Raw genomic sequence first — 27,965 nt, forward strand, 5'->3', positions numbered from 1 at the left:
TTGGAAAAATTTGCCCATTTTTAAATCAGGCTATTAGTTTTTTTGCTATTGAGGCGTATGAGTTCCTTATACATTTTGGGTCAGATAGATGGTTTACAAATATTTTCTCTTATTCCACAGGTTACCTTTTCATTTTGTTGATTGTTTCTTTTGCTTTGCAGAAGCTTTTTAGTTTAACACAGTCCCAATATTTATTTCTGCTTTTGTTACCTGTACTTTTGGTGTCATACTCAAGAAATCACTGTCAAGACCTTGACAGGAGCTTTTCCCCTATGTTTTCTTCTAGAAGTTTCATGATTTCCAGTCCTAAATTTAAGTATTGAATTAATTTTATGTGTATTTCTGTTTATTCTCTTGCATGTGGATATCCAGTTTTCCTAACACCATTTATTGAAGATACTATCTCTTTCTCCATTGTGTATTCTTGGAGCCCCCGTCAAAGATTAATTGGCTCTATACATATGTGTTTATTTCTGGGCTCTCTATTCTGTTCCACTGGTTTGTTTTTATGCCAGTGCTATTACTGTTTTGATTATCAGCTTTGCAATATCGTTTGAAATCAGGAAGTGTGGTGCCTTCAGCTTTGTTCTTCTTTCTCAAGATTTATTGGCTATTTGGTGACTTTTATGATTCCACACGAGTTTTGGGATTTTTTTCTATTTCTGTGAAAAATGCCACAATTGGAATTTTGGTGGGAATTCTTACAGGGATCGCTCTGAATCTATAGATCTGTAATTCTATATGGAAGATAATTAGGGCAGTAAACAAGGTAGTGAAGGTGGCAGTAGAACTCTGAGTGGCTGAAGTATGGAAACAGAGAAGGCTCACCAAGGACCTGAGCACTGACAGTGGAAACTGTGAGTAGAGGGTTTCCTGAGGAGGGTAATCTTACATGTGATGCCTTAAAGAGGAGGACACAGGAAGTCTGGCTGGTGACATTACCTAACCATAAACAATGTAAGTGCAACAGATGTGTTTTAAGTACAGGTGTATTTTTCCCTAAGTGCTAGCAAAGAGGCATATTCGCAGCAGGTACTCAAAAATGACTAAATTTAGTGGAATTGGGAAAAAAAGGAGACTGAATTCCATCCTCAAGAGCTGGTATCTGACGTTATCAATTTAAAGTTAACACAGGATTCTGGAACCAGACCTAAGATTTCAGGAAGCTGATCTATACTACTATATGTGAGAAGTAAGACAGAGGTCAAGAACTGGGGAGCTGTGGGGCACCTGGTGGCTCAGTCAGGTAAGCGTCCGACTCTTGATTTTGGGTCAGGTCATGATCTCATGGGTTGTGAGACTGAGCCGCAGGCATCAGCGCAGTGCATGGAGTACATGCAGCCTGTTTAATATTCTCTCTCACTTTCTGCCCTCCTTCCCCGCCCCCCCCCAACTTGCTTGTGCTCTGGGAGCTCTCTTTCTCTCAAAAAAAAAAAAGAATCACTGAGATGTTCACAGTGAGGTGACACACAAAGAGTTTGAGCTATGGCTTTAGGAGGGAAAAGAAAAGACAACCAAATTCCATACTAACTACAGAACTGAAGAGTATCTACCCTGTATGCATGATGGTGATTTTGTTTCCTAAATTCTGCAATAATTATATTGTGTCTTGACCATATGCTCCAATTAAGAGCCATAAATAGGATGTGGATAAAAATATGAATCATCTTTTAACTGTCACCCACTTCTTCAAATAAAGCAATTTTTATAAACTTAGCATACCTGCAGATGTTCATAAATGTGCAAAGAAATTCCACTTAGAAACTTCTTCTGTTACTCAATAGGGTCAAGGCTTCAAAAAGGACCAGTTTCTATAAACTGTCAGGAAATACTTCTGAGGATAGACCAAAGGCAACTACTAAACCTGAATAAATATTTAGTAAAAATGTTTCAAAAAGTAACTTGTATGTTTACTATTATTCAGGTGCAATGTTCACATGTATATGCTGACCTATACTTGTGATCAGATTTGGAATGTTGGTATATAGCATCCCTACTCAGGACTGTTACAGACTAAATGTTTGTGTCCCTTAAAATTCCTTTTTTTTTTTTAAAGATTTTATTTATTTATTTGACACAGAGAGAGAGACACACAGAGACAGAGAGAGCACGCACACAGCAGGAGAGGGAGAAGCAGACTCCCCACTGAGCAGGGAACCTGACATGGGACTTGATCCCAGGAGCCTGGGATCATGATCTGAGCTGAAGGCAGATGCTTAACCGACTGAGCCACCCAGTCACCCGTGTCCCTTAAAATTCTTATATTGAGGCCCTAACTGCCATGTGATGGTATTGAGAGATAGGGCCTTTGGGAGTTAATTAGGATTAAAGGTGGCCATAAGGGTGGAGCCCTCATGATGGGATTAGTGGCCTTGTAAGGAGAGATATCAGAGAGCTTCCTGGAGCACATGAAATCATTTTCTCTCCTCTGTCATATGAGGACACAAAGAGAAAGAGAGCACTTGCAAGCCAGGAGGGCTCTCCCCAAAACCTAACCATGCTGAAACCCTAATGTTGGGCCTGTAGCCTCCAGACTATGAGAAAATAAATTCCTGTTAATGAAGCTACCTAATCTACGGTTTCTGTTACAGCAATGATAAAAAGCAAAATCTAAATACCAAATTATTTTTAAATTCCAGTATTTTTTTTAACAGGTTTTGTTTTAAAGAATGGTTTTAGATTTATAAAAAATTTGAAGAGATTAGCACAGAGAGTTCCTGTATCACCTGCTCCTTTCTCCCTCCTTCCCCACACAGTTTCCCCTATCATTAGATGCTCAGTAAGATGCGCATACCACAGGAGAAGCACACCAGAAAGAGGAGCAAACCAGAGCCACAGCCACCTCTCTCCCACCTCAGATTAACTAAGGGTCAGGCTTGGGACAAACGGCCCTTAAATGGAATGCCTACGGAGAAGTGAAGTTCTATTTTTCTTTTTTAGAAGAGTGAGAATGCTGAATTTTCATATGTTAGAAGCAGGTAATTTGCAGCTACCTGGTGCTACTTTCTCCATTTAAAGGCCTCCAGGAGTCTACCAATGGAGTCAAGGCTCTCTCCCCAGCTCCAAGGTTCCTCTAGGTCTGGCCCTGCCCAGCACCAGCAGCACACCTACTGAATCTCTCCTGTTACACCTCTGCACTCCGCACAACCCCCGGATCCAAATTCTGCTCAACTGTTGGGACCCATCTACTCCACAGTCTTTTCGAACCCATACCGTGTTCTTTCCCTTATTTCCCAAATATCCACATTATCAGCAGGCCAGAGTTTATCACTTAATCATTCTCTAAACATTAGGGTAAGAGCCTCTTTAGAGTAAGGACCATGGCTTACAATATTTTTTCCTCCACCATTCCTCTTAGTACAGCCCTGGAAATATAGTGCTTGATCAATAAATATATAGCTGATTACTAGTTGGTCCACAGAGAAGGCAAGTTTTAGACAATTGTTTGATCTACTCAAATTTTTAGAGAAAACTACCTGCAGAAAATGAAAAGGACTTTAAAAATCCTAAAATTACCAAAACGTGGCAGCATGCGCCCAATGCCACAAGCAGAGGTTTCCAGTGGTGTAACTCTTAACCTTAGCAGACTTTCTAGACACATGAACACCCACTCGCTGTAAAGGAAAAGAGATGTTAATAAAGACATACCGTCTGAGGTTATAAGAATCTTCTTGCCTTTGGGGACCAAAACATGTCCAGCATGACTGATAACCCAAACTGGAAAGCGTCGGTTTATTGAGGAGTACAAAGCCTTTGCAAATGGTACATAAAAGGCAGAAAAACCTGGATTACCTAAGAAAAGAAACACAGACCTTAGTTAACTAAAGCAATAAGCTCACATAAGATATGCAGAGTGGAAAAGAAGGATCCATTTGACCTCACGCTTTCTTCTACAAATCTACTAACATTTATATATACACTTCAATTTTAATATCCTTTATACCGTAAGTCTGGGAATGATCACTCAGAAAATTTCTGCTCCTGCTTTGTTCCCCAATGGTTTCAAGATAAATTCTTCCTCCCTATTCCTCAGCTTAATAAAGGAACCACCAATCCTAAACCCAATACTCAAGTCCTAACACCAGGAGTCACTCTTGGTTTCTCCCTGTTTTTCACATCCAATTCACCAATAAGTCCTGTCAACTTTGTTTCCAAAACAGATCTTACATCTTATGCATCTCATGTCTCTCCATCAGCATTACCACCTTGAGTTTCCTGCAGCAGCCTCCTCATGGGCCTTCTATCTACTCTTGTCCCCAGGGAGCCCATTCTGCAGGGTACCCAGAAAGATACCTTCAAACTTCAAATCAACTCATAGCAGTATCCTAATTTAAACACCTCTCAGAGGCTTCCCATGACCATCCTAGTAGTTCAAAGTCATTATAATCCTGTCTCTAAAGCCCTTCAAGATTTTACTGTGCTCAGTTAGCAAGCTGCATGAAAACAAATCAGTGTAAGAATCATTCACAAACGGTACTTTGAGGAGTTTACTGAGGTTTCCTCATCATTTATCACAAGTACTGATATTATAAGCAGATGTATAGTTTCACCTTTTGGGAAAAAGACCATCAACTAATACATATAGACTTTTCTTGTGTATATACAGAAGGTATTTTTGACATGGGTTTGCTATAGAGAAATAGAATGAATAATGACCTTTTAGAAGAAGAGTCAATCTGATACATTTTTAGGGGAAAAGACAGTGAAATGGGGCTTTCATCCTGCAATCATCATCTGTATAATGTTTTCACAGATACTGGTCCACTTCCATCAATATTAATTTGCCAATCAATTTATTATTTCTTCATGCTATTAGGTTTTCTCCTCTTTGCAATTACATGACATGGTTTTGCTGCACTGATTGAACCTCTGCCACCCTTGTCACATGACACTGATTTCTTCATTACCTGCATCTTTCAGTGTCCTAGACAGGCAAAGAAGCAAAGTGGTTAAGGGCATAAACTCTGGAGCCAGCCTGTGTGAGGTCGAATCCTGGCTTTGCTACTTACCAAGTGTGTGACCTTTGGCAAGTTACCTAACCTCTCTGGGTCTTAGCTTCTTTGTCCACAAGATGAGGATAATAATCAAGTACGTCACGTTAAGAACTAAGTGAATTAACGTATGTAAAGTACTTAAACACTGCCTGATACACAAGTGCTGCGTAAATGTTGGCTCTTCAGACTTGTCATGTCTAGCCATGACAGTAACAAACGGCCTATTCACTCATATTGCTATTTTGCTTCTGCTGCATTCTGACCTACTAACCCATGCTCCAAATTTCTTTTTGTTATTGTGCTCGTGTCATCTTTGTTAAATAGCACAGAAACTTCCTCAAACACAGTAATATGCCCCATGACTGACATGGGGCAGCTTGAGGAGGAGGAAGAGAGGAGGGGTGTATAGCACCAAGGCTGTAACATCTGTGGTGGATGTGGGTAGCACTGTTTCATGTTTTATATCTAAATCTTCAGTAAGTCTGGAATATTTCTGAGTGTAAAGTACAAAGTAGCAATCCAACTTCGTTCCAAGTGATTAGCCAAGTGTCCCGAGACCATTTATTATATAATCCATTCTTTCTGCATTGATTTGAAATGTCTTCTGAATTTAATACTGAATTTTTACATTAACTTGCTAATTCTTTTTTTATAAGATTTTATTTATTTATTTGACAGAGAGATAGCACAAGTAGGCAGAGTGGCAGGCAGAGGGAGAGGGAGAGGGAGAAGCAGGCTCTCCGCTGAGCAGGGAGCTGGACGTGGGGCTTGATCCCAGGACCCCAGGATCATGACTTGAGCCGAAGGCAGCCGCTTAACTGACTGAGCCACCCAGGCGCCCCCAGCTTGCTAATTCTGATTCCAAATAATTCTATTTATTTTCTCCTCTGCCAGTGCCATACTGTCTTGATTACTGTCTTGGGTATGTATGTATGTATGTATGTATTTATTTATTTAATTTATGTATTAATTTATTTATTAATGTTTCAGTAACTGACAGGGCAAGTCCCTTCTCTTAATTTTTCCCAAATTTTCTAGCCTGGTCTCATAACCTTTAGAATTACTTTCACCAGCTTCAATTTTATCTTTTTGGAATTCTGACTGAAATTTCATCTCATTTATACATTAATTTAGAAAGATTTTATTTTTTTACATTACTGAGTATAATCTTTTAGGAATGCGTCATGTCTCATTCAAATGTTTTATGTCTCTCACAAAGTTTTACAGTGGTTTTCATAAGGCTAGAAAATAATAACAGTCCACATTTTATTTTATTTATTTGAGAGAGAGAGAGAAAGAGAGAGCAAGCAGGGGAGGGGCAGAGGGAGAAGGAGAGAGAGTCTGAAGCAGACTCTCCGCTGAGTGTGGATCCCAATGCAGGGCTTAATCTCCTGACCTGAGATCATGACCTGAGCTGAAATCACAAGTTGGATGCTCAACCAACTGATCCACCCAGGTGCCCCTAGTCCACATTTTAAAGTGCTGTACATTATTACATGCCAGGCAGCATTTAAGTGTTTTGCACGTATTAACTCATTTAGTCCTCCCATGAGGTAGTATTATTCTTATTTCCATTGTATGGATGAGGAAACTGAGGCACAAGGAGGTTAAATAGCTTGCCCAAGATCACACAGATGATAAGGGCTCAATAAATATTTGATGGCTGGAAGAATATACAAAAGAAAACAGTAATAATGAATTTAAAAAAGAGCATAAATTACCTGGTTTAGGATCTTCTGCATACCTTGTTTTAGTTAATCTTACAAAAGGCCCACAAAGTAGCTGGCATTATCATTAGGGGTAATGCATAGGCAATCCCTTGCATGATACTTGGCACATAGTAAATGCTGAATAAATGGTAGCTATTATTGCTAACATTATTATTACATATTTATTTTTTTATTGAATAAATTTGACACGTGACGTTCTGTGGTTTAAGGTGTAGAGCATGTTAAAACTGGTTTCAGAAGAATCCAGAGGTAACAACTACATGATTTAGATGCAATAATTATGATGAGTTACAATATGAAACTGAAGAGTACTAGCTAATGAACTGCTATAAAACAATGTTTTCTCCCTATCTCTGGGTTTTGATTCTTTCCCTTAATGACTACAAGATCTTAAGCTTTCTTGTTCACCATTTTATCATCATTAAGTAAATGATAATGTCAACTACTCCATTCTGATTTCATTCTAGTCAGTGCTATAGCTTCTTTTGTATATTCTTTTAGTTATCAGTTATTTATTGACCACTTACTACATGGAAATCACTGTGTCAGGCACAGGACAGATAAAGGTCTTTTTGTAATTCATAGTCTAGTAGGAAAATATATACACATAACTTAATAAGTAAATAAGATAACTCAAGAGTGTGCTAACTTCTATGAGGGAAATAAACAGCGTGTGGTAGAGAAGGGAAGAAATTAGGGTGGCCTGAGAAAAATGTTTGAGGAGGCGGCATTTAGCTACGACTGAAAAGATGAAAACAAATCAACCTTGTAAAAATGTGAGGTAGGAGACCAGGACAGGGGAAGAACAGGTGCAAAGGCCCTCAAGCAATGAAAAGCTTGGCTCCAGAAGAAACAGAAGAGTCCACAATGGCCAGTAAGTAACATGAAGATCCAACTCACAACTGAGATGGAAGTAGAAAACATAACGCACTATTTAAAGGTCATTGCATACTTCGCCATGTAAATATTATGGTTACATAAGTGTAACATATACACTTTATGAGCCAGGAACTTAATTTCTTGGTTAGGAAACCAAAAAAGATTGAAAAGGGTCTTGTTTATGCAACTAAAATCAGATACATACACACGCCTGCATGTATATTTGTATCTTCAGGTGTAGGGATGTTTGAAAACATTCCAATATAAAAATGCTAGTAAAACACTTTATCAAAGCATATCAAAATGTGTTATAAACACATACTTGACTGAACATATAGTCAAATGCCTGAGCGACATATAACAGACGCTGCAGTGACCATCTCTAGACCCCAACTGTCAATAAACTCTAACCATTCAACACTGCAATTGCAGACTTATACCTTCCAGTTAATCTTGTAGGGGACAAAAACTGCCACATATAAAATTAATGTGGCACAGCATCTATACAGAAGGCTGTCAGGTGGACAGAACTTTGGGCTTATCTAAGGAGCCTTGTCCGTTCCATTTTCAATCACTATACTCCATACAAGATACATTACATGACTATTATACCCAGATGACCCCTTGAGAGTTATAATGACTCAATATGTTCTAGAGTGAGTTCTCAAATTGGCTTCCTTTGCTCATTTCCCTATTTAAAGAAAGTCCAAGGATACTGTTACTTAACAAAAACTCTAAAACATAGGTTCACTGGAAAAGATGAAATTAAAAGTTCCTCAATCTGTGGATTCTAATAAATCACTCCTCATTATCATTACCAACTTAAAAGTAATTAATTTTGCTAAGTACTAATTTTCCCCACAGTATAAATAGACTCAGCCCAAATATAAAATACAGTTCTGAATTCCAAAAACTAATGAGCAGCACCAGCCTACAGCTCCCATGAACTCCAAGAAAAAGGGCCAAGGGCAGCAATGAGAATAGAAGGGCAAACATGAAAGAACACTAAGAAACTAAAAAAAAAAAGAAAAAAAAAAGAAAAAAAAAGAATACTAAGAAACTAAGTATCATCTGAAAATGTCAAAGCATTATAAAACAGCAACACCATAAAACAACAAATGTTTTAAGTTTCCCTTTCTCCACCAGGTGTTCACCAAATGCTCCCTCTATCTACCTCTTCATCGTATGTTAAACCTGGCCTTCCCCTAGCACGGACTCTTCCTTTCAAGCCTGTGTAGTAGAGCAGGCACTCTTCTCTAACACCTCTTATGCCTCAAGGAAAGCAAAGACTTCTGCAACACAGGGTTCCCCTTACCGAGGGCACATGAGTGGGTGAATGAGCACCTCTGAGTGGGGAAGCACAGTGAGCAATCAGCTCCACTTACTAATCCATTTTACTGTAACAACCTCTCTGCCTCCATTTCCATCTATCAACTGTTTAGTCATTCTCACACATTTCCTCGAAAACCTTGATCCTTAAATGACAGTTTCACTTGCCATTCCACGTCAGGAGATTTTAAATTCCAGGTGGATTCACTGAGCCAACATCTTTGTCTCATAACTCATTACCTTGATCAAATTCAAAGAACTTCAGGTACATTAAGCTTATACAATGAGCTACGTCCTAATCAGTGGTGTGCATATCACAATCCTCTGGAGGGTTTGTTAAAACAGAGGCTGCTCCATCCCCAGAGTTTCTGGTTCAGAAGGTCTACAATGGGGCCCCAGAACCTGCATATCTAGGGAGTTCTCGGATGATACTGCTGGTCCCGACCCCAACTTTAAGAATCACAGGCTTAGATTTTCTCATTACTCAGAAATGGTTAACATTCAAACCATTCTCACTCTGATAGGCCTTCTACTCTTTCAGATCTTACTCCCAATACACCCACTATTCCATCACAGTGCTGCTCAAAATTTCTCTACTTGGTTTTGGTTGATAATTCTTTTCATCCTACGTATCTGCTATTCTCAATGCTGATCACTTTCCTCAGGGCCCTTATCTACCCTCTGCCATACTTATTCTCAACAGATCACCTCAACTCTTAATTAGCAGAGAACAGGAGGCACGAACTACTTTACTCCCTCTGACATGCCTTCACGCTTCTCCACTTGAGTAATTAACTTCACCTCCTTCATGCTCGCCTCAGAAGAATATTCCATATCCAGTCTAAGACAATGTTTCTACTTACTTTCTCAATTCTATGCTCTGCCCTGGCCTCAAATCTCTGCTCCATCAAATAGCATGTGTCATGTCTATAATTTCAAACTCTCCCTCGCTGCTAGCAAAGCATATGTATTTTTAATTTTAATAGATGTCAACAGACTGCTTTCCAAAAAGACTTTTACATCATGGCAGGAGACTGGAAGTTTTATTTCCGGAAGAGACTTTTTTTTAAAAAAGATTTTATTTATTTATTTGACAGAGAGAGACACAGCAAGAGAGGGAACACAAGCAGGGGGAGTGGGAGGAGGAGACGCAGGCTTCTCGCGGAGCAGGGAGCCCGATGCAGGGCTCGATCCCAGGACCCTGGGATCATGACCTGAGCCGAAGGCAGACGCTTAATGACTGAGCCACCCAGGTGCCCCATGGAAGAGACGTTTTGGATCAGGAATCTTAGGCCAGCCGCAAACAGAAGCACTATACTGAGAAGGGGTTAGATCAATTGTTTACTAAACACTGAAACTCCCAACCTTCTTTCCCTTGTTCAGCCCTGAACATCAGCAAACAGGCTTCCACTCCTCAAACTGGATACTGGAAGATTCCTTCCTGGAAAAATTGAACGGCCCAAGAAACAGCTACAGATATGAAAGCTGGAAATTCTCCAGTGAAATGGTGGGTCCCTACCCGATTACCCTAGCATGAGGATTCCTAGAGTGACCAGCCATCCTGTTTTGCCTAGGGCTGTTGTGGTTTTAGTACCAGAAATCATGTGTCCTGGAAAATCTCTCAGACTACGATGGTTGGTCACTCTAGGCGCAACTGTAGACAAGTCTTATCACTGAACACAAAGATTTCAATTAGCTGTTTATGTCTTCCTCTGAAAAATGAAAGGGTTACCAAACATTTGAGGAAAAACAAACACTAATGTAAACAAACGGTAAAAACTCTAACAATGCAAGAAGCCAGAGGAAATGATAATGTATGTACCCAGGAAACAAGAGACTATAAAAAAAGAAAAAACATAGCTTTTAGAATTGAAGTATATGAGTTTCTGGCATAAAAGGGTTCACTAAAGCTTACAGTGGATGAAAAAACATCCACAGCAAGGTACTAGAAAACAGCTAAGACGCCCTCTAAATTGTCAGGAAAAATGATCTGCAATCTAGAAGTCTAAAACATCTTCCGACATGATAGATCTTTAAAAGATTACTTCCCACGCACCTATTCTCAGGAAGTTACTAGGAGATGTGCTTAAGCAATAAACCAAGAAATAAGAAAATATGGGATCCGGGAAATGTAATCTAACCCAGGAGGAAAGTGAAAAGAATCCCCAGGATGGCCTGTGCAGCAGACCCACAGGTCAGTCAGTCCAGACTGCAGCCAAAGAACGGAGTTCTGTGAAGGATATCTCCAAAGAAAGAAAAAAACAAAACCTGACTGATTACTCAAACGCAGTAAGAGGATTTTTTTTTCCCACTTCCTAGAGAATAATTTAAGGATAAATAGTGATTCAAAAACAGAAAACTAAGCAAATAAGACAATCATTAACCCAGGGAGAACAAACAAGAAAAAATATACAAGAAAAGAAATGCGGGGCGCCTGGGTGGCTCAGTCGGTGAAGCGTCTGCCTTGGGCTCAGGTCATGATCCCAGGGTCCTGGGGTGGAGTCTTGTGTCAGGCTCCCTGCTCCAGGGGAAGCCTGCTTCTCCCTCTCCTCCCTGCTCGTGCTCTCTATCGCTATCTCTGCCTCTCTCTCAAACAAATAAAATTGTTAAAAAAAAAAAAAAAGGAAATGCAATCATAATACCCCACTGACTTAGCGATATATGATACGATACATATTTACAGTTTCACTTTTAATCTTTCAGGCTGATATAAATATGTTCTAACTCACAATTTTAAAAGCACTTTGAATACCTACAATCAAGCATCTACCCATACCTAACATTCTATTGATAGTGATCCAGCAAAAGTCACAAATGACTCAGTTGCCAAATCTCAGGATAAATGTTTTACTAAACTTGTAATCATCTTGGAATGAGACAGAAAAAACTATTAAGAAAACTGTCAAAAATGTGATAGTTCTAATTATTCTAAATATTAAGGAATTTTAAATAGTGGATTGTAAAACTATATGTATAGTATACTTCCAATTATGATTTAAAATATATGTAACAGACAACATAACATACATAATATAAATGCAGAGAAAAAACCAAAAAGCCCAGCCACTAAAGGACCAAGGGTGGTTGTTATCAATGGTTTGAGTAATTTTATTTCCTTCCACAGAGTTTTTTTATATTTATCAATTTCTCTTTAAAATCTGAAAAAGTTATTGTAAGTATCTGTAGATAGACTCCTCATCCAGATTTTTAAACTTACCTGTAATAATAAAAATAAGCAGCTTAGGCCTATTGGCTCTTGGCTCATTGAAGAGGTTAGTCCAGGGCCCACATTTTAGAACCTGGGTTTCAACTCCACAACATAAAATAAATTCCTCATGCACAGGAACTTCTTCCTTGATTTCCGAGTCCATTTCTAAATAAGAGGAGAAAAACAATATAGTGAGTTGCTAAGACGTAAAGCTTTGAGCCAAAGGCAATATTCAAGAATTTTTAAAAAGGCAACTTTCAATATACACAAGCAAATACAGAAGGTATAGGACTAGTCAACTATTCTGGATTATAGGATCACACACACACACACACACACACACACAAAATTAAAACAAACCATAAGAGTAAGGAGAAACAGGGAGACATGTCTTCAGTGAAGTAAAAGACTAGACAGCAGTGTGAATCAGGATCCGATTAGCCAGGGATGCCGCCTAACATCCTACAGTGCTGAGGGCAGCACTCACAACAAAGAATTAACTAGCCCAAAAAGTCAATAGCACCAAGACTGAAAAAATGCCCGGCTCTAGTGCTAACGTGCCTGAAGAGTACAGCTTTCTCCAGCATCTGGCTGGCTGCTATGTGTTTCCTCTTTCTCTTGCTCTCTCTTCTGGCAGCAACAGCAACAATATGGCAAGAGTCCCAGATAGCACAGGTGTGTACCTCAGACCAGGTGGCTGCTCCCTGCACCCTCTCCTCAGCCCACAGGCACACTAAAGAACCAGCCACCTGACCACACAGTAGCCTGGAACTGCCTTGCCCAACAGAGCTCTGAATTGCTTAAGAGGGAAGCTTCTCCAACCGCCCATTCATAGCAGTACCCAAAGCAGTGCCCCAAACTCCTCTGACTGTGCTTAACAGCCTCAACTTACCTGGATGGATCCCAGAGTGGTTTACTGTGGCCCTTCCAACAGATTCGCCACCACTCCCGACCTCACACCTGCACCAGCTCCCTGATTCACTCTGCGCAACCTCTCACCAGTCTTGGTTCACCTGCTGACACAGTGACTGTGGACCAGCTTTGGTGCAGACAACCACCAAATTTCTCTACCATACACCTGCAACCACACCTTCTTCAATGAGATCTAAACCCACATTCTATGTTTGTCCTTTCTTGGGTACTCTCCCTCAGCCCTAGGCTATCTTTATAGAGTTTTCTTTATATAATAATTTTAGAGTTTCTCTTTTTCCACAGCTTAATAATTCCTTAACTATTTAAGTTACTGTGTGGTTTCTGTCTCCTGAATGGATCTAGACTGACATATCTTTCGTCGTCTATCCAAATTTTTCTCTTCAAATCTTTGCCATCTTAGATGTAGCTCAAATTCTACTTCCTACTTGGAAGTCTCCCCTGAAAATCTCAAATAAAGGAAATCTCCTTTTCCTCTAAACTCATAGCACCTGTCATTATCCTAAGTCAACAATAGTAAAGGTAGCCAGGTAAACTTTACCTAGTAATCTGTACACTTGTTATTCATGTCTCTCCCAGCACAACAGTCAATAAATCTACTGCAAGACTACCCATTCCTCCCCTGACACCCACCTTAAGGTAAACGTAATGGTAGTTAGGATGTAGTGACACCAGAGATTCCACATTGATGGTAATGGTGAGAATGGCCTTTGGGAAGCAATCTGGCAGAAGTGGGCAATATCCATAAGACATAAACTTTGACTCAGCAATTTTGGGGAAACAATTTTAAAAAGGGTATCTAAAATATTTTTCAAAGAATAAATGCACGGAATGCTATTTACAACACTGAAGAGCTGAAGAACTTCAGTGTTCATTAATGGGAGAATGGTTACATAAAATACGATAATTCATTATACAGACACTAAAAATGATATATATGACTCAACATTCAGGGGGATGTTACAGTTCAATCTTCTGACCACTATTATGTTCAATCAAAACTGCTCAGCTCTGCTAAATGGTGATAATTTATCCATCTGCTTTCTAACATTTCTAAAACCTCACTTCTCTAGTCAGATATTATGTTGCCTCTTTCATTTTCTTCATTATGCCCTTATTAATTTTACCATCATTTTACTGGATTTAGGAATGAGGAAGAAGTAAACATATTCCAATCTCCATGTGTGACCAAAAGTCTCTTAAATAAAACTACTTAGAAAATAAAAAAAATTCTCACTCAAAAAGTGGGAACTCCTCTTCATTCAAAATAAATTGACTAAATAAATAAAAGTATCTCACATTTTAAGGACTGATTTTTAGTTTATTAATAAATGTCACTGTAGTCCAATCTCTTAAACTGTCACAAAATACATTATATTTATAAAGGTCTTATGACATTTATAAAACATTGGAAACAATATTAGATTTAGCTGTTCTATATTGCCTTATAGTAGAATACCATCAGAGAAGACACTGGTAAATTGAATACTTGCACCAGAAGAGAATCTAAAGTTATTAACTATATTCAACTCACAAATACTTAAATTTGTAATTGTTTTCAAAACACAATATAAGAAGTACACATATGTGGAAAACAGCAGCAGAAGCTGTTTTTAAATTCTGTGAATTTTTAGTTACTCTAGTAGCTAACATTAACATGCTGGCAATCTCTACGAATCTGGTCAATCTGGGAGTTGTCTTAAAGTAGAGGGTTTTTTCGTTTTGTTTTGTTTTAGTTTAAAATGTAGATTAAAATTAAGTTCAATCCCGTGTTAGCAAGGAAAGACTAGCTTGTGTTGAAACAACCTTCCATTGAGAACAATTTGAAAAGCCAGAGAAAATGTTGGAAAAAAAAAATCTGTTAAAAAAAATCAGTAACCAATAAAAGAACCATTCAAGAATGTGTAATAAAAGAGGAAGTAGAGAATCTATTTAATATGAAAATGAGAAGAAAGCAGAGAATATAGAACAGTTATAACAAATAAATTTTGTTTTTTTTAAATTTTAAAATGGTAGTAAAATTTTGTATTTAAACCCAAATATATCAGTAATAAATTAAATGTAAATAGACCAATTATGCCAATTGAAGGCAAAGAATCAGATTGGATAAAAATAAACAACTAACTGTATGCTACTTATAAATGATACACATTAAGAATAAAGAATAAAAGTGAAAGGTGGAAACAATATATCACGGAAATACTAATGAATGAAGAGGTGGTATAGTTATACTGAAATCAGATTTAAAAAGTAAACTTTAAAGTAAGAAGTACATGAGAGATAAATAGGAGCATTTCAAAAAGTCAATCCACCAGGAGACCATAACAATTTTCAATTAGCATGTACATGATATTTTAGCCTCCAGAGATAAATTAAAAACTGACAAATGTAAAAGGAGAAATAAAGACCACAATCATAATGGAAGATTCTGACATACCTCAGTATCTGATAGAATAAACAAAGAAAAAAGTCAATGAAAATATAGAAAATTTGAATAATTGTTTATATTAACATAATGAACATAACTGGCATGTGTAGAATTCTATACCAAATAATGGCAAAATGCACATCCTCTTCAAGTGACATGGAACATAAACTGACCATATACTGGGCCACACAGCAAGTCTCAACAAATTTCCAAAAAGTGAAATAATATATTCTCTAATCACAGTGGAATTAAGCTAAAAATAACAAAAATAGTAAGAAAATCCCCCAAATTTTGGAAATTAAGCAATAAACCTCCAAATAACTGATGAGTGGGGGAAGAATTCACAATGTAACTGAGAACTAAATAATAATGAAATAAATAATGAAAATAAGATATCAAAATGTATGGGATGCAGATAAAGGCATGACTGAAGAAAATTCAAAGTCTTAAAATGCTTTCTAAAATATTAGAAAAAAGGGCTGGAAATCAAAGATCAAACACATATCTTAAGGAGTTAGAAAAACTAAATGAATCCAAATAAAGAAAAACAGAAAAAAGTAATAAAGAATAGAAATTAATAGAATGGTGAAAAAGTTTACATTTGAGAGCATTAACAAAGCCTGAAGTCTAGCCTTTGAAAAGACCTATAAATAAATAAACCCCTGAGAAGACTCATCAAGAAAAGGGGCACAAATAACCAGTGAGACGTGAAAAAGTGATTATCACTCTAGGTTCTATGGACATTAAAAAGATAATGAAAGAATATCATGAAGAGCTTTAAGCCAATAAATTTGATATGGGAAAATTCTATAACACAAAAAGGCTAGGAGACTCTTAACAGTCCAATAGCTACCAAAGACACTGAATCCATAATTCCTGGTCCAGATGAGTCACTTACGGAAGAAATGACACCAATCTTACAGAGTTGTCCAGAAAACAGAAAAAGAGGGACCACTTCCCAATTCATTTTATGAGCTGTGCAAACCGTGATATCAATACCTGACAGTCTTCATACGAAAGGACAATTACAAGCCAACCTCTCCCATGAAAAGAGATGCGAAAACTCCATTCAAAATATTAGCAGACCAAATTCAGTGAAACATACAACCAAAATGTGTATATATCAGAAATATAAGACTGCTAAACATTCAAAATTTAGTCAATTTATCACATTAATAGAATAAAGGAGAAAAATCATAGAATCATCTCAACCAATGAATGAAATGAAAATACATTTGATAAAATCCAATAAAGAATCATGAAAAATCTCTTTAAGAAAAGAAGAAATAGAGGGATCTTCCTTGATGAAATATAAGTATCTTAAAAAACACCTACAGTGGGGTGCCTAGGTGGCGCAGTCCACTGAGCACCCAACTCTTGGTCCTGGCTCAGGTGGTGATCTTAGGGTCAAGAGATCAGGCTTGTTTGGGATTCTCTCTCCCTCTCCCTCTTCCCGCCCTCCCCCCACCCCAATGCTCTCTCTCTCAAATAAATAAATAAACCTTAAAAAAAAAAACCTACAGTAAACATTTTATTAAGGGTGAAATGCTGAAAGCCCCTCTGAAAGTTTGAGATCAAGACAAAGAAATCTGCTATTAACACTTCTATATTGTACTTGAGGTCCTAGCCAATGTAAGACAACACAGAAAAGAAATAAATGTATGTGGATTGGCTAAGAAGAAAGAAAACTGTCATTATTCACAAATAACAAGATAATATATATTATATATATATGTAGATATATATATTTATGAGTGTTCCAGTTACTCTCGCTACATAACATACTACCCCAAAACTTAGTTGCTTAAAGCAACCATTTTATAATACTCATAGATTCTTTGGGTCAGGAACTGACAAACAGCACAGCAAGAATAGCCCATCTCTAATCCATAATGTCTGGGGCCTTTGCTGAGAAGGTTCAACAGCTGGGTGTGATATGTTCAGTGAGGGCAAGAGTTGTTGTCATCTCGAAGTACCTCTAGTCACATGTCTGATAACAGATGCTGTTGTCAGGTTTTGGCCAGGAACACATACATGGGCTGACTATATATAGTCTCTCCACATGGACTACTTGGACTTGTTCAGAACATGATGGTTGAGTTTCAACAGCAATTATCTCAAGAAGGCCAGATTGAAACCATGTGACCTTTTAAGACCTAGCCTCAGAAGTCACATGGCATCACTTCCATGTTAGCCATAGCCCACCCATATTCAAAGGGAGGAAAAATGGACCTCTCTCAATAGAGGGCGTGTCAAAGTTCAATTGTTGGAAGAATATGGAGTTATTGGGAGTTATTGTGGCCAACTTTGGGAAACACAATCTGCCAAAATAGGTTAAACAAAGATATATAAATTTCAGTTCTGCAGAACTTTTCAAATTACACTAATAAGAATTTCTGAACCTTTAAGAGAGGGACAAAGTATACATACAACCTTCTAAAAGCAATTTGACCAATTTTGTCAATGGTGATCCTGCTAACCTTTCTTACTAATATCTCACTTTTTCTGAATGGTTTGGGAAAATGTTGAAGGCACAGGAAGTCTGATGGTTTTTAAAATGGGGAAGGACTTCTAGTACCATGTTGAACAACAGTGGTGAGAGTGGAAAATTGCTCAATAGCACTTGGCATCAGAAAAATACAAATCAAAAACACAATGAGATACCACCTCACACCAGTCAGAATGGCTAAAATTAACAAGTCGGGAAACAACAAATGTTGGCGAGGATGCAGAGAAAGGGAAAGCCTCTTACACTGCTGGTGGGAGTGCAAGCTGGTACAGCCACTTTGAAAAACAGTATGGAGGTTCCTCAAGAAGTTAAAAATAGAGGAACTGCACTACTAGGTATTTACCCCAAAGATACAAACGTAAGGATCCGAAGGGGCACCTGCACCCCAATGTTTATAGCAGCAATGTCCACAATAGTCAAACTATGAAAAGAGCCCAGATGTCCATCAACAAAGGAATGGTTAAAGAAGATGTGGTATGTATGTATGTATGTATGTGTGTGTGTGTACACACACACACACACACACATATACACACACAATGGAATACTATTTAGCCATCAGAAAGGATGAAACCTTATCATTTACATCAATGTGGATGGAACTGGAGGGTATTATGCTGAGCGAAATAAGTCAATTAGAGAAAGACAATTATCATATGGTTTCACTCATAGGTGGAATACAAGAAACAGTGCAGAGGATAATAGCGGAAGGCAGGGAACACTGAATGGGAAGAAATCAGAGACAAACCATGAGAGACTCTTAACTATAGAAAACAAACTGAGAGCTTCTAGAGGGGAGGTGGGTGGGGGGATGGGGTAACTGGGTGATGGGCATTAAGGAGGGCATGTGATGTGATGAGCACTGGGTGTTATATGCTACTGATGAAATTACTGAACTCTACATCTGAAACTAATGATGTACTATAAACTGGCTAATTGAATTTAAATAAAAAAATAAAATAGGGGAAGGATTTGATTAATGTAGTTCTTTTAAAAAGATTGTGAAAGACAGAAAAAAACCAGAAGACTACATTAAAGTTTAAAAACTATCAAAATAACCTAAGCAAGAAATGAGGGTGGGAATAAAGGAGTGAGTGTGAGACTCGAGTCTTAGTAACGATTCTATATGAGAAGCCAGGGAAGGGTAAATGACTAAGATGACTTGGATTCTGATGCTAAAGATGAGGAGAATGGAAGCACTATGCGCATAAAGGGGAACTACCAGGGAAGGGAAGTTAGCCGGAGGAAGTTACAGTTACAAACATAGTAAGTTTCAAGAAAATATAGTACAGTTATAAACATAGTAAGTTTCAAGAAAATAAGGGACAAGACCAGAAGACAGTGGGAGCCATAGAACTAAAGCTCCAGAAGGTCACAGGAGATATGATTTGCCCAGCTCCTTCCTAAGGAGCTCCCTTATCTTGGCTTCACTGATACCTCCCCATCTTCAATGAGAACATTTTCCTCCCCCGTTCCCTGTACCCAAAGTTTCTGCCCTGGGCCCTCTTCTTCCTTTTGAGTGCTAACTACTGAGCATTTATCTGGGTGCCTCACTGATGCATCAAACTTTAATAAGTGCCAAAAATAAAAATCATTTTGTTTCAAAAATCAACTCTACAGACCCTATATCCTGACTTCTCTGTCACCATTCAGAGTACCATTATTCACCCAGTCACCTAACTCAAAAGATTCTTTGACAGACAGCTCCTGCTGGAATTTGAGGGGGTGGTGGGTGGGGAGGGATATCCCTAAGTAAGAAAAAAAGAAGCCAGCAAAAAAATGAAAAGGAACAATTAGAAATAGGCATGAACTAAGAAGATATGTAAAATCATGTAAACCATGGGGGAATGCTTCAAGTAAGCTAGGGGCTGGTAATGAATTTTTAAAAATATATAAATGTCAAAGAGCAAGAGAAATGAGGCAATAGTAAGAGCTCACATTTTAAGAATACTTTCTATAAACCAGGCACTGTGCTAAACACTTTATATTGCACCACTTAACCCTGAAAACAGTCTTCTGAGATGCATACTATTGTTTCCTCCCTCTACCCCAACAAAGCAAGTGAAGAGAAAACTGAAAGATATTATGGAAATTATGTAACAACTAGTAAGCTGGATGGTGGTAGAGCCAGAATTTGAACCCAGATGTCTGAATGACTCCAGAGGTCATGTTCTTTGAGAAATTTTACATATATATATAATTTCACTTGAATGGATGAGATATAATATATGCTGGGATTTTCTAAAATAGCTGACTATTTTTTCATCTTTTACATGCCTCATCTCTACTTCTTTTCACTTCCATGCATATCACTCAGAAACTCACGTTATTAACTCAGTAAAAAGTCTTCCATGTTTTTCTATAATCAACTACAAATATACATAAGCATTTATACACATCTTGATAAATATGAGTTGTCAGTGTTTGATAAATAGGAGCATATTGTACACACTTCAATGCATTTTGCTCTCATACTTAGTAACACACGAAAATCCTGCCAAGTCAAATAGCATAACTCTAATTCATTATTTTTAATGGTTGTATAATATGGGTACACCATAATTCATGTGACCATTTCCCTGTTGACAGACCTCAATTAGTTCCCAGTGTTTTGAGACAATGTCACAGTACGTTCTCTTAAATCTCCCATGTTCTTACATATATCCATATATACCAGGTCTTTTGTTTCTAATGGCCAGATTCCCAAGTGTGGAGTTACTTGGTAGAATTTTAATAGGTATTGCCAGATTGTTTTCTCAAAAAGAGTGTAAGAATCACATTTCCCCTAGCAATCTATTTTCCTTCTATAATCCTATCATTAATAAGTGGTACCACTATTTTTAAGTCTTCGGGTACAAAATATCGCACTCTTCAGTTTGCATTTCTTTGGCTGCTAGTGCGTTTGAACATCTTTTCATGTTTGCTGGGTTTTTGAACTTCTGTGAACTATTTATATTCTATGCCCATGTTTCAAATGGGTTATTTATCTTCTTCTTATTGGCTTGTAAGAGAATTTTGTATACTGCTGACCCTCAACACTTTTCTGGGCTCCTATATTTTACATCAACTTCCTAGATGTTTATTTTCATTTTTATTATTCTAGTGTTCACATTTAAACCTTTAATCCACCTATATAAGTATCCACTTTGTTTTCGTTCAGATAGAGAGCTACATGTGCTAAAACCATTTTTTCTCCATTGAATTAAAATGCAATCTTTTTCATATAATAAATTTTCATACTTACTGGGACCTTCTTTTTTTTTTAAGATTTTATTTATTTATTTGACAGAGAAAGACTGCGAGAGAGGGAACACAAGCAGGGGGAGTGGAAGAGGGAGAAGCAGGCTTCCTGCGGAGCAGGGAGCCCGATGCGGGGCTCGATCCCAGGACCCTGGGATCATGACCTGATCCGAAGGCAGACGCTTAACTGACTGAGTCACCCAGGTGCCCCTTACTGGGAGCTTCTTAACTACAGAAATACAAAGCACCTTATAGTCAAACTTTAGAATACCAAAACAAGGAAAAAAACCTTAAAAGCAGAGAGAGAAATGACATAGTATCTATAGGGGAACAATAATTTGAATGTCAGATTTCTCATCAGAAATCAGGTAGGCCAGGAAAATGTGACAACATTTTTCAAGTACTGAAGGAAAATAACTGTCAATCCCAAATTCCCTATCAGGAAAAATGACCCCTCAAAAATGAAGGGGAAATAAAGATATTCTCAAATGGAGAAAAACTAAAGGAATCTGTCACTAACAGACCTATTCTTAGGAAGTTCTCCAAACAGAAAGAAATAAGTGAATAAAGTTTAACTTCAGAAGAGGAAGAACAATGGAATAGTTAAAAGCAGTGGTTAATACAAGGGACTATCCTTATGAGTTTCTTAAATCATATTTGATGATTGAACTAAAAGTTATAGCATCATTTGATGTGGTGCTCAATGTATGTAGAGGAAACATGACAATTATATATAAAAAGTGGAGAGGGTAAAAGGTCCTAAATGTAAGTAAGGTTTCTACATTTCACTTGAGGTGGTAAAATATCAATACTAGTAGGCTGTGTGACGTTATGTACATATACTGTTATATCTAGGGCAATCACTAAAAAAATAGTATACTAAGCAATAAACTCAAAAACTCTACAAATAGGTCAAATGGAATTTTTTTTTAAGAGAGAGAGAAAAAGAGAGAGCGCAAGTGGGGCAGGGAGGGGCAGAGGGAGGGGGGGAGAGAGGATCCCAAGCAGGCTCCAGGGGCAGCACGGAGCCCAACGGAGGGGCGGGGGGTGGGGGTGGGCTTGATCTCATGACTGAGCAATCATGACCTGAGTTGAAATCAAGAGTTGGATGCTTATAACTGAATGAGTCACCCAGGTGCCCCCAAATGGAATTCTAAAAAATATTCAAGTAGCCTACAAGAAGGCAAGAAAAGAGAAACAGAAAAATAATAAGAGGAAAAAACCAGAAAACAAATAATAAAATGGCTGAATTAAGTCCTAACATAGCTATAATTACTTTAAATATGAATGGCCTAATTATACAAGTTGAAAGGCAGAGATTGGTATTAAGGATTTAAAAAGAAACATGACCAAATTATATGTTGTCTACAGGAAACTCATTTCAAACATAATGACAGGGGTAGCCTGAAGATAAAAGAATGAAAAAAGATATATTGTGCTAATATTATTTCTTAAAAGCAACACTGGCTATATTCCTGTCAGAAAAAGTGGACTTCACAGCAAAGAAAATAACTGGATAGAGAGACATGTCATAATGATAGAAGGATTAACCCATCAAAAAGATATCTGGTATATGCAATGAACAACAGACATTCAAAATACACAAAGCAAAGACTAATAGAACTGAAAAGAAGAACAAGAAAAATGCACAATTATAGTTGGGAATCTCTCAGCAATGAAAAGAACTACTAGATAGACAATCAACAATATGTGGAAGAATGGAACAACACCGGCAACCAACAGGATGTAATTGACATGTAACTGACATGCAACAACAGCAGAATAGGCATTCTTTCCAAGTGCCCATGGAACACTCACCAAGATACACCATATTTTGGGTTATACAACATATGTAAATGTAAAAGAATTACAATCATATAGCTTATCTCTTCATTATGGAATAAGGCTAGAAATCAATAATAGAAAGACAATAACAAACACAACAGAAAGACAACAAACAATAGAAAGACAAGACAAATCTCCAAATACTCAGAAACTAAAGAACACATGTCTACATAACCCACAGGTCAAAGAGGAAGTTTCAAAGGAAATTTTAAGAATACAGAAAACTCAGTGAAAATGAAAATACAATATATAAAAATATGTGAGATGCAACAAAAGCAATGTTGAGAGGGAAATCTATAGCACTATGTGCTAACATTAGAAATGAGAAAGGTCTCAAATCAATAATGAAGAAACTAGAAAAAAAAAGAGTAAAATAAACCTAAAGCAAGCAGAGGAAGAAAATGATAAATATCAGAGCAAAAATCAATAAAATTGGAAGTAGAAAAAAATGAATTAAATAAACTAGTTCTTTGAAAAAAGACCAATAAAATCAACAAAACGCCACTGAGAAAGATAAAAAGAGAGAAAGCACAAATTACTAATATCAGGAATGAAACAGGTTTACCACTAAAGACTCTACAGAATAATAGTACACTGATAAAGAAAAAACCAGACAGAACACAAAAAAGAAAACTATATACCAATACCTTCATACCTATATATTAAAATATTAGCAAAAAGAAGCCAGCAATGTATAAAAAGTATTATATACCACAATCAAGTGCGACCTCTTCCAGGTATGGTTAACATTCAAAAACTAATCAGTGTAATCCACCATATCAAAATGCTAAAGAAGAAAAAGCATATGATCATATAAATTAACAAATACAAACAATATGACCCAGTAATTGCATTCTTGGGCATTTAACCAAGAGAAATAAAAACATATTCACACAAAAACTTCAAAGGTTCATAGCAGTTGTAATTGTAATAGCCCATAACTGGACACAACCCAAATGTCCTTCAAGTGAATGGTTAAACAAACTGTGGTACAATCATACCACAGAATACTACTCAGCAATAAAAAGAAACAAAGTATTGACATACTCAACAACTTGAATGGATCCCAAAGGAATCATGCAAAGTAAAGAAATCTCAAAAAGAGTTATATACTGTATGATTGTGTTCATACTACACTCTTGAAATAGGCAAAATTGTAGAGTTAGAGAACAGACTAGTGGTTGCCAGCGGTTAGGGATTGGGGTGGGATGAGATGGTTGGTTACATGAAGCTATATACATGTATACACACACAAATGAGTGCTTGTGAAATGGGGGAATCTCAGTAAATTCCGGGGATATACTAATGCCAATTTTCTGATTTAAAAATTGTACTACAGTTATACAAGATGCTACCATTGGGGAAGTTTAGTTGAATAGCACATGGAGACCTCCTTGTACAGTTTTTTGCAACTTCCTGTTAATCTATAATTATTTCAAAATAAGAAAATTAAAACTACACATATATTTATTTGTGTTATAAGCGGAATTAAAGAGAAAAACTGGGAATCTTACCACACAGCCCCATGTAAGCTTCAAAACATACAGATGAAAGTCAACACATAATACAAATGCATGAACAGAACCTTTTTTTACAATCTGCTCTAACCATTAAATTTACCTCTATTCCATCTTTCTCCAAAGAACATATTGGAGGAGGTAATCATTTTCTATGTTGACTTGATGATCATCTCACCAACTGCAACAAAACCACCTTCTTTTTTGTAGTTCTTTTCATTTGTGAACTACATTCTCATCTGACCTTAACAATGCCTGCAAAATAGGCAGTACAACTGTTGTCATATTATTTGTCCAAGGTTATAGGGCTTTTAAATGGCAAAATCAATTCTATAGTCTTCTTACTCCTATTCCAGTATTTTCCAGTCACATATCACTCTGAAAGTTTATGCAGTATTACAGAATCCAAAAAAATAGCGTAATATTGTAGGGAGAAGGTCAGAGAAGGAAGGGCATGATGCACATTATACCAAAATTCTGTGCCACAGTCTCTTGCTTGATAAGTGGTCATGAGGCCAGCAGTTTTACAACTTTTTTTTTTACAACTTTTATATTTCATCTGATTTTGCTATTTTAATGACTGCATACTAACCTCCAGTGAGATTCTTCTCAACCTGTATAACTAGATGAGCTTATATGATGAATATAAAGTCTATCACCCCCACTGCGGAAATATCAAAACTGAAGCACATACTACACTCATGATGAACTTGCAGAATTACCTTTTCTCTTTTCTTGAAAAAGACAAAAAAAAAAAAAAATTTTTTTTTTCGTAACTCCTTTGGGGATTTTAAGCTACCAACTATTACTTCAAATTGTATTGTAATCACACACAAAATAATTTTTTTTATGTCCCAGTCAGCTTCTGGACATCAGTGAAAACTAAGAATTTTACATATTTGTATGACCTGTTCTATTTATATATTAAATACTCATTAAAAGTAATATACTAATTTTTCTTTGACGTATACTTAAAGTAGATTTCAGAATTAGCACTTAATTCTAAATACATTATAATACTCCTACAAATGAGAAAATGCTGAAAAGAAGATGGGCTTTTTAGGAAAGAAAAAGAAAATCACCTATTACAAAGGTCTAAGTTATCAAAATAAATACCAATTTTAGAGGAGCACCTACTGTGTTGCTTTGATTGCCCCACTATATACCTATGCTGGGAAGAGGGGCCTTAGGTCTATAAGCCTTCTTTACCTTTAGGGGGAAAAATGGAAAAAAAAAAAAATCCAAAAGAGACATTCCTATTTATCGTTTCAGAAAGAAGTTTAAAAAACAAAACAAAACAAAAACCTTCATGAATAAAGATTCCAGAGATTTTCCTAACTTTTTTGAGTTTCTTTTTGCTTTTTGTTATACTTGTCACTTTCACCATAGGAATTTGCTCTTTGAATGAAAATGGCTAAGAACTATGGGTCCCGACGTTAAACTATGAACTCTCCAGTGTTGTCATACCAGACACAAAGCAGGTGTCAGGTTACTACGCCTGCGGGAAGAAATGAATTTGTGAATCAAAGAATACATGTCTCATCCTGCCTTGTGTGGAAAAATAAAAAACTCAAGGGTGAGTGAGAGTTTACAGTTAAGACCTCAGGGTGAAGGGTGATTGTAAAGCAGTGTGAGTACCAGATGCCTGCCGCGAAGATCTTCTAGAGAGCTGTGGGTATGGGTTTGTCATTCCAAAACAGTTGGCGGTTAATGAGTGCTTACTGTGTGTAAAACACTGTTCTGAGTTCTATATAAATTACCTCAATGAATAAAACAATCTTAACAAATGGATACTAATGTACCCCATTTTACAGATGAGAAAAATTGAGGCACAAGACGCCTTCCGTAAAATACCACAATGCCAGGCAAGTGGTAGAGGCAACCGAAAGGCTCAATGGTTTGCCGAACATGCTGCACTCTAAATTCAAGGGACCAAGCTCCGTTCTGACCTTGGTCACCTATTTTTCTGGTGCCACAGAAAAATACTTTAAAAATTTTTTAGTTTAGAGAGAGGAAAGAACCCGTGAGCAGGGGGAGGGGCAGAGGGAGAGAGACTCTCAAGCAGATTCCGCGCTGAGCTCAGAGCTCCACTCCGGGCTGGATCCCACGACCCTGAGATCATGACCTGAGCTGAAATCAAGAGTGGGCACTCAACCGACTGAGCCACCAAGGCACCTCTATGCCGCAGAAAAATACTTGCGCAACTAAGGCTGAACACCAAGCATGCGGTTAGGGGCGTGTCAAGTTCAGAGATTGGCCCAATTCTCAAGGGTACCTGGTGTAACAAATTTGGGAGAGGAGTGGGGGAGGAGGCTTATCCTACGGAAAAGCCTGAGATCAAACCAAAAGAGCCTTTAATGACCCCGCCGATGGACAAGTGAGGAAACTGAGATGCACGGAGCGAAGACAGTGACTTGTCCAGGGCTAGTCAGAGGCTTAGTTGGTACAAAAACTCTGATTTTTGGAGTCCCCGGCCCAGACTTTGGCCCCTTCTAGTCACTCCTCCTGGTCAGTTGCCCAATATCCTGGCCCCAACCCCCAAAAGGGTCGTTTTAAGACGCCCGGCCGGCAGACTAGAGTTAGCAGTACAGATGGCTCGTTACTGCGCCCAGAGGAGCGACTGCTGGGACAGTACCAAAGTGGTTCTGAACCCCGAGCGGTCGCAGCAGGGTTATCCACGCCCCTGCGGGCCGTTTGGCCCAGGGCAGCACGGGCTCTGCGAGGAGCCACACAAAGGAAGGGCTCTGGCTCCCATGTGCCTGCTCGCCAGTCAGACCTTGCGCCAAGTCGTCCCCCCCCCCCCGAACTGCGAGCTAGGCCTCACCTGTCCGCCTAGAAAGCAACCGGCTCGACCGCACCGCTCCTGCTTTGACGTCACCGGGAGCGGAAGTCCCGCCTACCCTGACGTCACAGCGCCGCGCCGCGCCGCGCCACGGGGAGGCGGTCCTTTTAGATGCGCGACCTGCTCAGGGTTGGAAGGTTTTGGGAACCTGGCTTGGGGCGTGTGTTCCAGGTTCCGCGAGACCGCTGGGAGGGTGTAGCTGTGCTGGAACTTTCTCTTCCCTTTCATTTGAATGTCTTCCTCCTCTTCAGTCGTTCTGATATACTTCTGCTTCCCTTACGCCGTTCTCCGTGCACATTTTTTCCTACCCCCGTTAATGGTTGCATCTCTTCCTTTCCCTTACCCACATACACAGGACAGTTGATTATTAGTTGACCTTGTTTATTAGCAGTAATATGGCCAGCCTCTGCTACTCCGCATTTTAGCAAAATGTGGAAAATGTCGATTCCAGAGGTATCTCGAACTTAATGCACCTAACCTCTGTGAAGATAAAGGTCACCCTGGGCCTTGTGAA

At 38.1% G+C, this 27,965-nt stretch overlaps 1 protein-coding gene across 3 annotated transcripts in view; it reads right to left on the reverse strand.

Moving 5' to 3' along the window:
• LDAH (lipid droplet associated hydrolase) overlaps window positions 1-27,482 on the reverse strand; it is a 109,000-nt gene extending 81,518 nt beyond the window's left edge. For 2 of the 3 annotated variants that reach the window (XR_003207255.2, XM_025867800.2), the window contains exons 1-3: window positions 24,713-24,842; window positions 12,150-12,305; window positions 3,649-3,792 (exon numbers count right to left, since the gene is read on the reverse strand). Coding sequence is in view for 2 of the 3 variants with exons in the window: in XM_025867800.2 (XP_025723585.1) it covers window positions 3,649-3,792; window positions 12,150-12,305; window positions 24,713-24,758 (346 nt within the window). In the remaining variant the exon portion in view is untranslated. Of the gene's footprint in view, window positions 1-3,648; window positions 3,793-12,149; window positions 12,306-24,712; window positions 24,843-27,433 lie in introns of those variants that run through there. The other variant, XM_025867801.2, reaches the window with a different exon arrangement.
• Between the last annotated feature and the right edge of the window lie 483 nt (window positions 27,483-27,965).

The sequence above is a fragment of the Callorhinus ursinus genome, unplaced genomic scaffold, assembly GCF_003265705.2.
Source record: "Callorhinus ursinus isolate GAN/ISIS: 27379988/994484 unplaced genomic scaffold, GSC_fseal_2.0 scaffold10, whole genome shotgun sequence".
Lineage (NCBI taxonomy): Eukaryota > Metazoa > Chordata > Mammalia > Carnivora > Otariidae > Callorhinus > Callorhinus ursinus.